This window comes from Papio anubis, chromosome 2 (assembly GCF_008728515.1).
Source record: "Papio anubis isolate 15944 chromosome 2, Panubis1.0, whole genome shotgun sequence".
NCBI classification, from domain to species: Eukaryota; Metazoa; Chordata; class Mammalia; order Primates; family Cercopithecidae; genus Papio; species Papio anubis.
In genome coordinates, this window is record NC_044977.1 from 90,194,341 (window position 1) to 90,211,106 (window position 16,766).

General features: G+C 50.1%; 1 protein-coding gene across 2 annotated transcripts; it reads right to left on the reverse strand.

Moving 5' to 3' along the window:
- Positions 1-5,319: 5,319 nt before the first annotated feature.
- Positions 5,320-15,733, reverse strand: LOC116273769 (zinc finger protein 496-like). 2 transcript variants are annotated; one of them, XM_031663325.1, is made up of 6 exons: positions 15,625-15,733; positions 15,267-15,482; positions 13,790-13,905; positions 13,014-13,393; positions 12,508-12,691; positions 5,320-6,402 (listed from the first exon to the last, which is right to left on the reverse strand). In XM_031663325.1, exons 4-6 carry the CDS (start codon positions 13,341-13,343, stop codon positions 6,299-6,301), a joined length of 618 nt encoding a protein of 205 aa, XP_031519185.1. In that variant the 5' UTR covers positions 13,344-13,393; positions 13,790-13,905; positions 15,267-15,482; positions 15,625-15,733; the 3' UTR covers positions 5,320-6,298. The 2 variants fall into 2 exon arrangements, with proteins under 2 accessions (XP_031519185.1, XP_031519184.1); XM_031663324.1 differs by having other exon boundaries at positions 13,014-13,440.
- Positions 15,734-16,766: the final 1,033 nt, after the last annotated feature.

Consider the following 16,766-nt stretch of genomic DNA (forward strand, 5'->3'; position numbering starts at 1 on the left):
GACAAGACTTCCCAGAAGGGTGTGTGTGTGTGTGTGTGTGTGTGTGTGTGTCTGTGTGTGTGTGTACGCGGGCAGAGTATACATTAACAGATGGGCTGCTTTTTCCTTTCAGCCTTGGTTAGGTGTTTGAGAATCTACTTGCTATAGTGTGAATGTGTCCCTGAAATGTCTTGTGTTGGAAACTTGATCCCCCACGTGGCAGGATTGAAAGGTGTGGCTTTTAAGAGGTGATGAATGGGTTGTCATGGGAGTGGAACTGGTGGCTTTGTAAGCGGAGGAAGAGAGACCTGAGCAAGCGTGTCAGGACACTCAGCCCCTCGCCACGTGACGCCCTGCACCCACCTCGGAACACCACAGAGCCCCCACCAGCACGAAGGCTCTCACCAGATGGAGCCCCTCGACCTGAATCTTCTCAGCCTCCATAACTATGAGAAGTCAATCTATTTTCTTTATAAATTACAGTTTCAGGTATTCCGTTATAAGCGACAGAAAACTGACTAGACAGTCATGGCATCGCAGGAGCAAACCCAGGTCCAAGGGCCAGGTGGGTGGACAGACAGTCCTCCAGTCACCTACAGAATCCGACACGGCCACTTGGCAGGATACCCAGGGAGCTTTTAGAACCATGAGGACCAATGCTTACCTGTTGGGGAGGAGCATAAAAACAGGACAGTGATCTACAGCAGGGTCCTTTTATTTGTGATAGATTTATTTGTGAGGCACACAAATAAACTGGCAGAGAAAAGTCCAGAAGGGAGTTCATTGGACCATGCAGAAGCTTCTCACATGACTGGGAACGAGTGGTATCTTTTCACTTCCTACATTTTGTTAATTTTTCACAAGAAGGGATAGGGAAAATAGATAAACATGTCTATTTACGATTAAATCTTCAGAGGAGATTCTTCTAATGCCTCCCACTAGGCACAATGAAAACCCTGGCCATTGCGCATAAACGAGCACAGGAGACTCTGACAGGTGGAGAGAGGGTGGCAGAATGGTCAGGGACCTTGGAAGAACATGTGCTAAGTTCACTGGTTTTTCTTTCCACCACGTATTTCCCTGACTTGAAGCCAAAGGAGCCAGCCACCGATAAATACCCATGGGCACAGACCAAAAAAACACTCCAACAAAAGCCTGCTTTCTCAGTCACAGGACCCGGAAAGGGGCAGCCGAGCCAAACAGATAATAACTGCTCTACTCCACTTAATCCCATGTAAGAAAACTGTGGCCCCTTCTTACCAGCACCAGCAGAGAATGAGTGGGCAGCCTAGACTTCCACTCTCACCGGGTGCAATCAGGTTCCCTAACACCCTTGCTGGGGTGGTCTCACAGATGGCCAAACAGGAAGCTGGGACCTCCCCCATGGCTAGCTAAGAACAAGCCCCCTGCCCGCCCGTGGAGATCATGTAGGGAGCTGGAATTCCACTCCCACTCAGGCTTACGAGGAGCATCCCCACTTTGGTGCCCGGGAAGACCCAGGAGGAAACCTGACATTCGATCACCAGGTAATAACAAGTGGTGGCCCACCTGCCCTTCTCTTGCTGGAGCAATGTCAAAAACAACACAGCACAACCAAACAAAACCAGCTACACCGAAGTTAAGGTCCAGAGTCTCATCACACAAAAATATGCAGGCAGAAAATCACTCACTATACCAAGAACTGGAAAGATCTGAAACAGAATGAACAAAGATAACCACCAACAGATGCCAACCCTCAGGCAACAGATATGTTAGAATATCTGACAAAGAAGCCGTCATAAAATGCTTCAGTGAACAATTATAAGCACACTCCAAACAAACGAAGAAACAGACACAGAACGTCTCAGCAAAGAAACAGAAGATACAGAAAATAATTAACTAGAAATGTGAACAGTACACACCACAATATGAGATAAGGAGCTCAGTGAATAGGCTCAGCTGAGGAGAGGACAGAAGAAAGACTCAGTCAACTTGAAGACGGAAAAATAAAGTTATTCAATCTGAACAACAGAGAGAATACAGGCTGAAAAAAAAAAATGAACAGAGTCTCAGGTACCTTTATAAATGACACAGTTTCTAACAAGAGATCTAAAACCTGTCTCCTTAGCACTCTGGAGAGGAGAAAGAGAGGGAATAAAAAAGTACTAGAAAAATCTAGCTCAAGACTTCCCAAACTTGGAAAGAGACATAAACCTAGAAATTTAAGTGGCTGAGCAAACTCGCTGGGGCACGGTGGCTCACGCCTGTAATCCCAGCACATTGGGAGGTCGAGGCAGGCGGATCACCTGAGGTCAGAAGTTCGAAACCATCCTGGCGAACACGGTGAAACCCCGTCTCTACTAAAAATACAAAAAATTAGAGCCAGGCATGGTGGCACACGCCTGTAGTCCCAGCTACTTGGGAGGCTGAGGCAGGAGAATCACTTGAACCAGGGAGGCAGAAGTTGCAGTGAGCCGAGATTGTACCACTGCACTCCAGCCTGGGCGACAGAGCAAGACTCTGTCTCAAAAAAAAAAAAAAAAAGTATTAAAAAAAAAAAAAGCTGAGCAAACTCTAAACAGGTTAATCTAAAGAAATCCATAACAAGACCCAGCATAATTTAACTTCTGAAAACTGAAGGCAAAAAAAGGAAAAAAATCTTAGTCAGAGTAAAATAATACCTTCCTTTTAGGGAAAAAATTTTTGAATGACAGCAGATTTCTCATCAAAAGCCATGGAGGCCAGAAGGAAATAACACAGTATTTTTCAAGCGCTGAAAGAAAACTGTCAACTGTGAATCTTTCATCTGGTGAAAACATCAATTAAAACACAGTAAATGGCAGAGTAGATTAGAAAACATTATCCAAATATATACTGTCTAGGCCGGGTGCAGTGGCTCACACCTGTAATCCCAACACTTTGGGAGGACGAAGCAGGTGGATCACCTGAGGTCAGAAGTTCAAGACCAGCCTGGCCAACATGGTGAAACCCCGTCTGTACTAAAAACACAAAAATTAGCCGGGCCTGGTGGTAGTAGTCTCAGTTACTCGGGAGGCTGAGGCAAGAGAATTGCTTGAACCAAGGAGGTGGGGGTTGCAGTGAGCTGAGATTGCGCCACTGTACTCTAGTCTGGATGACATGAGACTCCGCCTCAAACAAAATAAAACAAAACAACAAATATATACTATTTAAAAGTAACTCACTTCAAATATAATAATGTAAGCAGGTTGACTGTAAAAGGATGGAATAAATATATTATGCAATTAGTAATCAAAAGAAAGAAGAGAAGCTATATTAATATCAGATAAGAGCAGTTTCTTACAAAACTAAACACGTACTTACCAACGATTGCATACCCAGGCATTTATCCCAGAGAAATGAAGACTGATGTGCACATAAAAACCTGCGCACAAATATTTAGAGCAGCTTTGTACAATAATGACCTCAAAACAACCTGGATGTTCCTCAACCAGTGAATGGTTAAATGAACTGCTGGACCTCCATGCCACGGAATACTACTCAGCAATGAAAAGCAATGGACTAGTAACACACGCAACAACCTGAATAAAGCGCCACAGAATTGTGTTGAATGAAAACAGCCAATCCCCAAAGGTTACATACCGTACTAATCCATTTATATAACATTCTTCAAATGAAACGACATTATAGAGCTGAAAAACAGATCAGTGGTTGCCAGAGGTTGAAGAGAGGGTGAGGGTAGGAAAGAAATGAGTGTGGACATTAGGTAACAGGAGATATCCTTCTGGTGAAGCACCTGTTCTGTATCTTGAACGTATCAATGTCAATACCATGGCTGTGACATTGTACTATATTTATAGAATATAGATTTTTACTCTATATTTTACCATTGAGCGTTTAAAAAGTTCACAGGATCTCTCTGTGTTATTTCTTACAATGGCATGTGAATCTATAATTATGTAAAAATAAGAAGGTTAATTTAAAAAGAAAAACAAAACTTCATGTGTACCATGTTCGTAGCAGCATTATTCACAACAGCCAAAATGTGGAAGCAATGCAAATGTCCATCGACAGATGAATGGATCAACAATGTGATATATACACACATGGGAGTATTATTCAGCCTTAAAAAGGAAGGGAATTCATGGTCGGGTGCGGTGGCTCACGCCTGTAATCCCAGCACTTTGGGAGGCCGAGGTGGGTGGATCACGAGGTCAAGAGTTCGAGACCAGCCTGACTAACATGGTGAAACCCTGTCTCTACTAAGAATACAAAAATTAGCCAAGCATGGTGGTGGGTACCTGTAATCCCAGCTACTCGGGAAGCTGAGGAAGGAGAATTGCTTGAACCCGGAATGCGGAAATTGCAGTGAGCCAAGATCGAGCCACTTGCACTCCAGCCTGGGTGACAGAGCAAGACTCTGTCTCAGGAAAAAAAAAAAAAAAACGAAGGGAATTCCGACACACATTACGACATTGATGAACCTTGAGGACAGTATGCTGAGTGAAATAAACCAGTCACGAAAAGGCAAATAGTGTACAATTCCACTTATATCAGGTATTTATAGTGAAATTAGTAGGGACTGAAAGTAGAATGGAGGTTGCCAGGAACTAAGGAAAGGGTAAATGGGGAGTTATTATTTAACATATAGGGAATTTCGGTTTGGGAAGATGAAAAAGTTCTACAGATTGGGTGTACAACAATGTAAATGTACTTAACACCACTGAACTGCATGCTGAAAAACAGTTAAGATGGAAAATTTTATGCTATGTGTATATTACCACAATTAAAAATAGAAATTAAAAAAACACTTATAAACAAGATCATCACGATGGCAACCTTTAGTGCACTGGGAAGAAACTATCAGAGTAACAAAACAACACTGACTTATCGAAATCTCTGTACTGTGCTCGCTACGGCATTTACCAGGGACTGCAAGAATTGAAAGATGAAGACCAACCTCAATAGGTACCGAATGAACAGCATCCCCTTGTGCGTTATACTGGTTAAAGACGCAACTTTTAATAAGAAATACTGGTTTTACCTCCTTCATGTTTGGGAATGGTCACAGTACGTAGCAAATGCTGACATGTATGTGTTGAGCATCAGGGTAAACGGGCGTGTGTCACAGCTTTGGTGGGGCAAAAGCTAGTTATGGAGATGCCCCCAACTGGGTAACCTGGCTCACTCCTTCCCATCCCTAGCCCTCCCTTCTCCAAGTTTGAAGCCATGTCGGCTGCGCACAGTGGCTCATGCCGGTAATCCCAACACTTTGGGAGGCTGAGGCAGGAGGATCACTTGAGGTCAGGAGTTCGAGACCAGCCTGGGCAACATAGTGAGACCCTGTCTCTACAAGAAAATACAAAACTTAGCTGGGTGTAGTGGCATGCATCTGTAGTCCCAGCTGCTCAGGAGACCGAGGTGGGAGGATGGCTTGAGCTCAGGAGTTTGAGGTTGCGGTGAGCTGCAACTGTGCCACAGCATTGAAACCTGAGTGACAAGGCAAGACCCTGTCTCTAAAAATAAAAATATAATAAAGTCATGGCAAATGAACTGTGCAGAAAGCAAACTGCTCAGTTTCTGACATTCTGCTGAGATATGATAATAGTGTGTCTACTGTTTTTCAGTTTTCTGTTGGGTAAGGAGCAACTAAACAAAAACAGGAGCCACACCTCCTGTTCCCACGGGAGGGGATGATGCTGTCATAACTCAATCTCATGCCAGCCAGTGGAAAGTATTAGGAGGGAAAGTGAAGGAGATACGGCCAGAAAACATGGTCAAAGGCAGCAGCTGGGCTAGAGAGAGGTGAGTAAGATCACCTGCTGGACCAGCCCCCAGCCCTGACTCTGACTCCTCAGAGCGCCCGAGTAAGCAAGTCTTATACAAAAACACGAACGAGAACATTCGAGGAAATTCTGGAATGACTCACCATATAGATCTGTGACAGGACTCAAATTATCTGTGCTTTCTTCCCTCCACTTCCTAACATTTCTAAAATATAACCATTGCTGCGATGATTATTAAATTGAAAAATTCTCTGTAAAATGAAAGAGCAGAGAGAGCTCCTTTTTCACAAGAGGGGAACTTAGACACGCTGAGAGGCCCATCAGTGGGGACTCATGGGCCTTTGTTTCCTGCTATCGTCTGCACAAAGCTTCCTGAAGGTGGCCTGATGACAGTCAACCCAGTGAGCGGCGGCTGGGACCATAGGGCAGGAGGAGAAATGGGGCGTCTCTTAAGCTCACGCTCTGCCTATTTTAGCTTTTCTGGGCCTGGACTGAACATCCTGTGTGGCAGTCAGAAAGCTGGCTGGGGCCCTAGGAAAGCTGCCCTGTAGCCTACAGAGGCAAATGCGGGATTATCAAGGACTCCTGTAGAAACCACTCACCGGGGGTAGCTGGAGGGTGGTCACCTGCTGTGTGTCCCGCACATTCTCTTCCTGAAGAAGGAAAGCATCTTGCAGAACTGAAAGAGATCAGAAAATGGTGTCCCAAAGGGGACCAGGGCCAGGCCTGGTGCTGATACCTTCTGAGCTTCCCATGGCTCTTCACTTCCATTTTGGTAGCAAGAGAGGCACCAACAGGGAGCTGTTTCACGGTGCTTTTCATAAAACCCCAGTCTCTGTTCCTACCTGTAAAATGAGGATTACAAAATGCTGCACATGAAAAGCACTCTGTAAACCACAAAGATTGCTGCGACTTTGTTTCCAGATATAACAAGGGGGGCTATAACAGAGAGTGCCTTGGTTCATGATGACACGGCCAATTAAATGAACTCTTTCACCTCGGGTAGGTCCCTGGACCTCAGCATTGTTACCCAAACTATGGGAAAATAAAGGTTAAAACTCCATGGAGTTCAGCCATGTGTGGTGGTACAAGCCTGTAATCTCAGCTATTCCTATTCTGGGGACTAAGGTGGGAGAATCACTTGAGCCCACGAGTTCCAGACCAGTATGGACAACACAGAGAGTATTTGTCTCTTAAAAAGAAAAAGAGAAAAAAAAAATAGAAGAAGAAAAAGAAAAAGCCGTAGAGTTGAGGAATCTATAAGAAGTTAGGGTCTGGATGTGGTGACTCATGCCTCTAATCCTAGCTCTTTGGGAAGCCAAAGTGGGAGGACTGCTTAAGCTCGGGAGTTCAAGACCAGTCTGGGCAACACAGTAAGACCTCATCTCTACTAAAAATAAAAAAACTGGTAAGCTGAAACAGAAGGATTGCTTGAGCCTGAGAGATCGAGGCTGCAGTGAGCCACAGCTACACCACTGCATTCCAGCCTGGGCGACAGAACATGGCTCTATCTCAAATGAAAAAAAAAAAGTAAGGGCTATTGGCGATCAGAATTACTGTGGAACTCCATAACAAAGAAGGAAAATCCTGTCATTTGTGATGACATGGATGAACTTGAAAGACATGCTATGAGCAATAAGCCAGACACAAAAAGAGAAATACTCCATGTTCTCACTTAAATGTGGACTCTAAAAAAGTTGAACTCATAGAAGCAGAGAGTAGAATGCTGGTTACCAGAGGCTAGGGAATGGGGGACTGGGGAGACACTGGTCAAAGGGTACAAAATTTCAGTGACATGAGAGGAGTAAGCTCAGGAGTCCTATTGCATAACATGGTGACTATAGGCAGTAACAACGTACTGGGTGCTTGAAAATTGCGAAGAGGAGCCGGGCGCGGTGGCTCAAGCCTGTAATCCCAGCACTTTGGGAGGCCGAGACGGGCGGATCACGAGGTCAGGAGATCGAGACCATCCTGGCTAACACAGTGAAACCCTGTCTCTACTAAAAATACAAAAACTTAGCCGGGCGAGGTGGCAGGCGCCTGTAGTCCCAGCTACTCGGGAGGCTGAGGCAGGAGAATGGCGTGAACCCGGGAGGCGGAGCTTGCAGTGAGCTGAGATCCGGCCACTGCACTCCAGCCTGGGTGACAGAGCCAGACTCCGTCTCAAAAAAAAAAAAAGAAAATTGCGAAGAGGGTAGATCTGAAGTATTTTCACCACACGCAGAAAAAGGACAGGTGTATGAGGTAATGCATTATATTAATTAGCTTGACTTTTTTTTAAGAGACTGGTCTCACTATGTTGCCCAGGCTGGAACAGAACTCCTGAGCTCAAGGGATCCTCCCACCTCAGCCTCCTGAGTAGCTGGGACTACAGGTGTGCCACCATGCCCAGCTAATCAGCTTGATTTAATCACTCACAGTGTGTATAGATATCAAAACCTCACACTGTTCACCGTAAATACATACAATTTTTTGTCAATTTGAAAACAGAAATTAAACAAAGAAGAAAAACTGTTACCACCGTAGGCACTCCTGAAAGAGCATTTGACACAGTGCCCTAAAGACCCTCATACAAAATGTAAAGTGTGGCTTTGGGACCATCTCACCAGCCTTATTTTGGGCTATCAGGGACTCTGCCACTCTTGTCTCCTGAAATTGGAAACTACCCCTTGTTGAGGCTTCTGCCATGAGCTACATTCCCTGCCAGCAGGGCAGCCATGTAAAAATGAGCTCTGTGTTTCCAACGGTACTCTTTTCTCAGATTAAGACTTGGGAGAGCTGTGCTACAGTCTATTGGTTAACCCCAGGTCATATGTTAAGTCACTATCAAAGCAAACCCCAGAGGTCAGTGTCCCTGGCCTTTCAGAGCTGGGACACAAAGCCTACAGGAAACAGCAGCTGCAAGAGTGGCTATGTGGAACAAAGGATGGGGTCAGGAGCCCACACAGATGGCAGTGCCATTCTAGGGGTCTCAGTGGAAGGCAGCCTTTTCACTGTGTCTGAAGGGAAGCTCAGGCTGGATGGGTGTAGATTTGAGGAGGTGGTATTTTTGTGTGTGTATGTTCTATTTTAAGTTTCTATCTTCATCTTTATTTAACTTACTTTTACCTCCCAGTTTTATTAAGGTATAATTGACAAAAATTGTATGTATGAAAACTGTACAATGTGATAACTATACATTGTGAAATGATTAAGCTAATTAACAAATCTACACCTCATACATTTTTGTGATGAGAACATTTCTGTTTTTTTTTTTTTTTTTTTTGAGACGGAGTCTTGCTCTGTCACCCAGGCTGGAGTGCAGTGGCCGGATCTCAGCTCATTGCAAGCTCCACCTCCCGGGTTTACGCCATTCTCCTGCCTCAGCCTCCCGAGTAGCTGGGACTACAGGCGCCCGCCACCTCGCCCGGCTAGTTTTTTGTATTTTTTAGTAGAGATGGGGTTTCACCGTGTTAGCCAGGATGGTCTCGATCTCCTGACCTCGTGATCCACCCGTCTCGGCCTCCCAAAGTGCTGGGATTACAGGCTTGAGCCACCGCGCCCAGCCGAACATTTCTTACTTTCTTAGCAATTTTCAAGTATAAGATGCATTATTTTTAATCAATATCACCATGCTGTACCATAGATCTCCAGAATTTATTCATCTTATCTAATGGAAACTTCGACTCTTTGACCAACATCTCCCAGAGGGGATGTTTTATTTTTTAGAGGTGGGTTCTCACTATGTTGCTCAGGCTGGTCTCCAACTCCTGGCCTCAAGCGATGCCTCTGCTTCAGCCCCGAGTAGCTGGAACTATAGGCGTGAGCCACTGTGCCTGGCTAGCAGGTGGTATTTTAGTTCTGTTTCCTCACACCTGCCACCTTCTGGGATACGTAGCTATCCCAGATATATATATGAATATGTAGCCCCACCCTACCTTTGGCCCCGATAAATGAATACATGGACCCTTTCGAGAATCACTTTGGAGAGCTGCAGACCCTACACAGAACCTAGGTTGTGGGGAAGATCTTCAAGATGAGGAACTATACAGCTATGACGGGTAGTGCATTCCAATGATAAATTGTCCTAATAGTTAAGGTTTTCCTGACTGCTAACTCTTGTCACACCTACTTTGCCTATTGATTATTGCTCATGGAAATGGGAGAGCTGGCCCTGTTTTCCTAAACCCCATCTGTGGTTGCTGGCTTATCTCAGAACTTTATCAAGCAGCAACTGCACAGGCTGCTGTAGTTCCTGAAACTCTTCCCCTCCTCCTGCGTGCCTTCCCAGACCCCACTACAAGGCCTCTCACAGCCCCCCACTTCCTGCATAACCCAAGCTACTTGCACGTGCATTATGTGGGTGACTGGCTGCTTCCCTTATGCCTGTTGTTACGGGCTAAGTTATGCTCCTCTCAAATTCCTATGTTGAAGCCCTAATCCTTAGGTACCCCAGAAGGCAACTGTATTTGGAGACAGGGTCTTTAAAGAGGTCATTAAGATAAAATCAGGTCATACGGGTGGGCCCTAATCCAATAGGACTGGTGTACTTACAAGAAGAGGAGATAAAGCACAGACACACACAAAGGAAAGACCATGTAAGAGACCCAGAGAGAGAAGGTGTCTGTTACACTCGCTCTGCAAACTTCTCTTAGTGTAAACATCTTCCTCTTCCTCTCCCTGAAAGAAAACTGCCCGTCACCAAGAGTCCTGGCACAAAGCTTGTTGTCAGCTTTCAGGGCCAGATATTCATAGGTTTTTACGGGTCCCAAGGAGAGCCAGTGGCATAAGAGACTTCCCCTCCCAGCTCCTTCTTTTTGTTTTGTTTTGTTTTTGTTTTGAGACGGAGTTTCACTGTTTTTACCCAGGCTGGAATGCAATGGCGTAATCTCAGCTCACTGCAATCTCCGCCTCCTAGGTTCAAGTGATTCTCCTGCCTCAGTCTCCCGAAAAGCTGGAATTACAGGCACCCACCACCACACACAGCTAATTTTGTATTTTTAGTAGAGATGGGGTTTCACCATCTTGGCCAGGCTGGTCTCAAACTCCTGACCTCAGGTGATCTGCCCGCCTCAGCCTCCCAAAGTGTTGGGATTACAGGCGTGAGCCACTGCGCTCAGCCCCTAGCTCCTTCTAAATGCCTATCTGCAAACTTCTCTTAGTGTTAACATTAGGCACGTCTAGAGCCAAGGAGAGAGGCTTCAGAAGAACCCAAGGCTGCTGATACTTTGACTTCAGACTTCCAGCCTCCTGAACTGTGAGAGAATATATTTCTGTTACATAAGCCATCCACTCTGTGGTACTTTGTTATGGCAGCAAACAACACACCAGCCTCCTGAACTGTGAGAGAATACATTTCTGTTACATAAGCCACCCACTCTGGTACTTTGTTATGGCAGCAAACGACACACCGATCTTGACTTACGAGCAAGAAAAGGCTGAAGAGTTTGTATGATTTGTACAGAAGTCACTATAGTTTTTCCACACAGAGAAATTTAATAGGCATTTTGGTTTTATTACTGAAAAGCTTACCATAAGGCCAACACAACTTCTGTAAATCATAAGAACGCCCCCTGGCCCCCCAGACACTTTCTTTCCATTGTACCTATACAGCACTGGGGCAAGTCCACCCAGAGTCCTAAGAAAGCCCCCCTGGCCCCCTAGACACTCTCTTTCCACTGTACCTACAGAGCACTGTGGAAAGTCCACCCAGAGGAACCCATGTGCCAGACTTCCTTCAACCCAAGAGTACTGGTTTCCCATGATATGTACTTAAAAGTTTTGGGCGGCCGGGCGCGGTGGCTCACGTCTGTAATCCCAGCACTTTGGGAGGCCGAGGCAGGCAGATCACCTGAGGTCAGGAGTTCGAGACCAGCCTGGCCAACATGGCGAAATCCCATCTCTACTAAAAATATAAAAATCAGCCAGGCGTGGTGGCAAGTGCCTATAACCCAGCTAACTGGGAGGCTAAGGCGAGAGAACTGCTTGAACCTGGAAGGTGGTGGTTGCAGTGAGCTGAGATTGCGCCACTGCACTCCAGCCTGGGTGACAGAGCGAGACTCCGTCTCAAAAAAAAAAAAAAAAAAAAAGTTTTGGGCATCTCAGGCTTTGTGCTCAGCCTTTTATAGGTTGTATCTCATTTAATCGTCCAAAAACCCCAAAAAAGGTAATTACTATCTCTGTTGGACAGAGAAAGAAACTGAGGCTTTCGGAGTTTAGAAGCATGCCTCATGTCATACCCAGAAGATTCAAATCTAAGTTTATCTGACGACAAAACTACTTTTCTGTAGCAACCATGTACTTCATACACATACTCAAACCATGTCTAGCTGATGTTCTGGTCCCACACACTAGATACCATCCTCTGTTCTCCAAAGTATTTTTATATCTCTTTGTAGAATCACAATGCTCCTGTAAATAGGAATTGTTTAGCCAAAGAAACAGAGGTTCCAAGAGACAAGAGATGGCCATGCTCCATTCATGCAGCAGGCCCTAGCTGTCATCAAACTGACAAATCCTGCAAAGATGCACCCTCAAAGAGATGAGAGGGCACCACCTCAGTGACACCCACTTACAGAAGAGTTAGCTCTGAGAGGATCTAGAACCATGAAGAGAACAAACATCCTGATGAGATTCTCGTTTAATTGCTCCAGGAAGGGACTCAGACCCTGATAACAGCTCATAGACCCTCAGGGGACAGGAGAAAAGTGCTGATGCAAAAGCCATCAGCTTAAAAACCACCCCAGTGTACAGTGTGCGGTGTGCGCTCCCCCAGATCACCCCTGCTACTCCCCGGGCTGCATACCTGGATCCCCGCTGAGCTGGCTTGGTGCTCTGCTTGGGAGCCCCAGGCACTGTGCCAGGGCTATGGGCTGGGCATCCTGGCTCTTTGCAAGGTCGCTGTGGGGCTCTACCGGCAGCTGCTCCTGCTCCTGGTCCAGAGGGCTGTCCCCATCATCAATCACCACAGGGTCTTCACAGTGCTTGAGCTGCAATCCCAGAGAGAGCTTTTCAGAGCTAGGCGAAGAGGTCCCATCTCTCCCTGGGCCTGGTGACCATCCACTCCACAGCTGCCCACCAAAGGCTCCACTTAGGCCTTGGACTGGGCCGTAAAGGGGCATGACACCATCATGCCCAAATTAGAGGCTTCAGGGAGTAAAACTGGCTTTCTTAGGAAACTCTAGTCTGGTCCTAACCAAAATACACGGCTCTCAGTGGAATTCCTCATTCCCCGGCCAGTGCATGCATGGCCTAGTGAAAGTGTCTAAGCACCAGATCTCTACCCGTCCCAGCTCCACCCCTTCTACTCACCCACTGCCAGGGTCTCCCGGGCTCCCGTTCCAGTGCCTCCACCGCAGCCACAGCCTGCTCTCCGCTCTCAGGCTCCTGCGCCCGCACCCAGCTCTGGATCTCCCGGGGCAGGATGGCCAGGAACTGCTCTAGCACCAGCAGCTCCAGAATCTGCTCCTTGGTGTGCCTCTCAGGCCGCAGCCAGCCCCGGCACAGGTCCCAGAGGCGTTGCAGGGCCTCCCGGGGGCCCGCCGCCTCCTGGTAGCGGAAACGGCGGAAGAGGCGCCGAGAGGACTCGGGACTGGGAAGCTCCCCTTGGGGGCTAGGGTTCTCTCCAGGTGGGCTCCTCATTTTCCTGGGCTCCTCACTTTCCTTCGGAGCCAAGACTCGGGGGCACAGGGCTGTGGGCATGATGGGATTTGATGGGGGTCAGCAGCAGAAGACGACCCTATTTCCAAACAGAAATCACTGGCTTCAGTGTTCTGGTCTCCTGTGGTCATTTCTGGGGGACAGTGACAAGGAAACTGTCAATGCCCTCAGAGACCAGCCCTTTGGAGAAGCCCTGGGAAAGGTAGGGAGTGTCGGTGTGGCTGGTCTTTACACACAAAATGAAACAGACAGAAAGATACCCGCCCCCCATCAGTACCATTACGTGTGGATTCCCGTAAGCGGGTGACTGGATGAACAAGGCAGGAAATCTGGGAGAAAGTGGTGGCATTTCAACGTGACACTGGTGTTTTGAGCATCCCAGGAAACCAACAGCGCCACATGCAGATGTAATCAAGACTCTCTGGTACCTTAAGTGGCTGGGTCCTCCTGGAGAGACCCGAGATGGGCAGGCCAAGCAGGCCACTATATTGAAGCTCTGGAGCCGAAGTCACTGTTCTTGTTCTCAAGACCTTTACAAATAGAGCTGGAAAGACAAAGACAGACATGCATCGGATGAGCCTTCAAGCACATCCAGGAATGGAAAATCCATCCTGCTGGTGGCAGAGGGCTGATGGTGCTCAGTGCTGGAGGGACAACCCAGCCAGAATCAGCTTTGCCCAACAGAGTCTGCAACGGGAGGCAGGGGAAAACACCCAGACACAGGGAACATCACATGAGACAGCCACATGCAGTCCACGAGGGACAAATAACACTGCATTTAGAAATATCAGTGGTTTCCTATGAACCTTCTGCCAACTCTTGCCTGACGTTCAACCTCGCCTCCACCCTCTTGTCTATCCTTGACCTCTTCAAACCACATTCAAGGCAACGGCACACCCGCGAACGCCGTTCCTCGGCCAGGACAGAAGAGTGGGTTCGTCACGGCACAGCTCAGCCCTTAAAGAACCCCTGGACACTGCAGCTGCCACACTCTCAAGGTGGGCCTCAGGGGTCCCTACACCTCCCCGCTGGTGTGCAGACAACTAGCCGACACATACAGGGTGGCAAAAGAGACCAGCAACCAGTATACCTGGCTGGTGTTCATGACTCCCACTCTAGAACACTGACCCGTGAAAGGGCACATGGGGACACTCACAGTGCCCTTCTCTGCCATCAGGCCTCTGTGATCCTTAGGACCGGCAGTGCCTGCCACTCCTCCATCTGCAGGAGGTTGTCCAGCGTGGCCGCGCCTTAACCTCCAACAGCTCACAAGGGGGACTCGGGCCTCACTCCCATTTCACAGGAAGACAAGTGATGCCAGAAAAGCTACGAAACAACTCAGTGGTTCCAGAAACACCCACTGCTCTGAATCTCCTTGCTTTCCAAAGTAACAACACATACAGAAACGCATATGGGGGCCGTGGAGGCGTCGGGCTGGACGCATTACAGGGCTCCCCACCACCGGATTCCCTTCCAGGGCGGCTCCGGCATCTGGAGCCCGGGGTGGGCCCCGCCCGCCCTGCTCGGCGGCCCCCTGCGGCGCCCATCACACACCTGCAGCGCCCAGGACTACTCAGGTCCGCCCCCCCGAGCACCGGCGCCCACCCGGGCTGCCACTCGGATCGTCTCCAACCAGACGGCCGCGTCCGTCTTTGTCACGGCGGCACCTGGCGCGTCGGAGGCTCGGAGGAGACGCCTGATGAATGAACTAACGTGAGTGAGGCGGAGGAGGGCCCCGCAGGGGCGGAGCGAGCTCCCAGCCGTTCGCGGAGGAGGGACCGAGCCGGATCGGCAGAAGGGGAAGGAGAAGGTCGCTGCGGGCCAGGGAAAGGGGAGCGCGCCCTCCGCGCCCTCGGTCTCCCTCACACGCGCGTCTCCCGTCTCGCCGGCTCCGGGGCTCCTCACCTCACAGCCCGGAGCTCCCTCCCGGCGTGCGGCCGAAAGCCCTCCTGTGGCGGCGGAAGTCCAGGGCAGCCGTCCTCATCCTCCCGGCCCGCCCGGCCGGGCGTACTCGCTGAGGCGGCGTCTCCGCAGGCGCCCGGCTCCTTTCCCGGCCCGTCCAGACCGCGTCTCCCGATCATCCGGAACGCCACGGCTCGGCTCGGGGGCAAATGGAGGCGCCTGAAAAACAATGGTGTTGCTTTCTCCCCCGCCCGCACCTTCCTGAGCGCTGGGCTCTGGGCCGGGAGGCGGCGCCGCGGAGGCCGGGCGCGGGCCGAGGAGGGCGGGGCGGGGCCGGCCGCGGGAGCCGGGGTGCACTCACCGCCGCGGCTCGTCCCTGTTGGCGGGCGGCGCAGGCCTGGCCGCTGCCGGAGCCCGCCGGACGCCGAGGAAAGGAAAGGCCGGAGCCCTCCGGCTCCCTCCCCTGGGACACTTCCTGCTCCGCTCTAGGACCGGGGAGGTCTTCGCATCTCAGTGGTTCGCTCCCCCGCCCCCCGGCCGAGGTGTGCGCTGGGGGTGACATCCGACACCCCCGGCCCGCCCAGCTCCGCGCGCGCCTGGGCCTGGCCGCCGGGCCGGGGGCTTTGTGGGTCAGCCACGTCGCCGCGCCCGGTCCTCCCCGCGGGCCCGCCGGTCCGGAAAGTCAGCCCTGGGCTCTTTTCTCCGCTGTTCTCCTTCTCCGGCGCCCCCAGGACACGCGGGCCGGTGGACGCCCGGAACGGCAGACCGGGAGGCGCGGCTGGGATGGAAGCTGGAATTGGGGGTGCGGGATGGAGCGGAGGGAGGAGGCCCCGCGCGCCGTCGGCCGCCTCATTTCAGACCCCCCCTGCGAGCCCCCGCCAGCCGAATTCCGGGCCGCCCAGCCCCTCCCGTCGCTGCGGGACGCCAAAGGTAGCGCTCGCACCCGCGCCTTCCGGGCCTGGCGCCCACGTGCGGAGTCCCCGCGTTAGGAAAGGCCGCGCAGCCGGAGGCCACTCCGAGCCTCGGGACGACCCTGGGGGGTGCGCAGGGGGTCTGCCGTGAGTCCTGGCCCTGAGTGGGGGTCACGGGGCTCGCAGAAGTGAACACGGTTACCGCTGTGCGCAGTGGCGGAGGGAGAGGATGAGGGGCTCTGACCCAAGGTCATGTGGCAGTGAGGGGCAAGCAGGAATGAGGGCCTCCGGACCCCACCCCGAGACAGGGCTGCTGGCCGCTGCACTGTGCTGAATATAGCCCAAATTCTGACATGGGTCGTCCCCGGGGAGTGGTCATTTTTCAGGCTCCAGAGCTTGAGAGAAAGTGTGAACCCGGTCCCTGGGCAGGCCTGATTCCCATGGCCCCTTCTCCGTCTGCTCTGCACCGAAATTGGATTCTCCCACGCAGAAGGGGAGAAGGTTCTCCATCTTCCAGAGGGTAGCTACTGCCCGTTGCTCCGATTTCCTTAGGATCCCCTTTCAAGGGCAAGCAGAAGGAAATCGGTTTCCC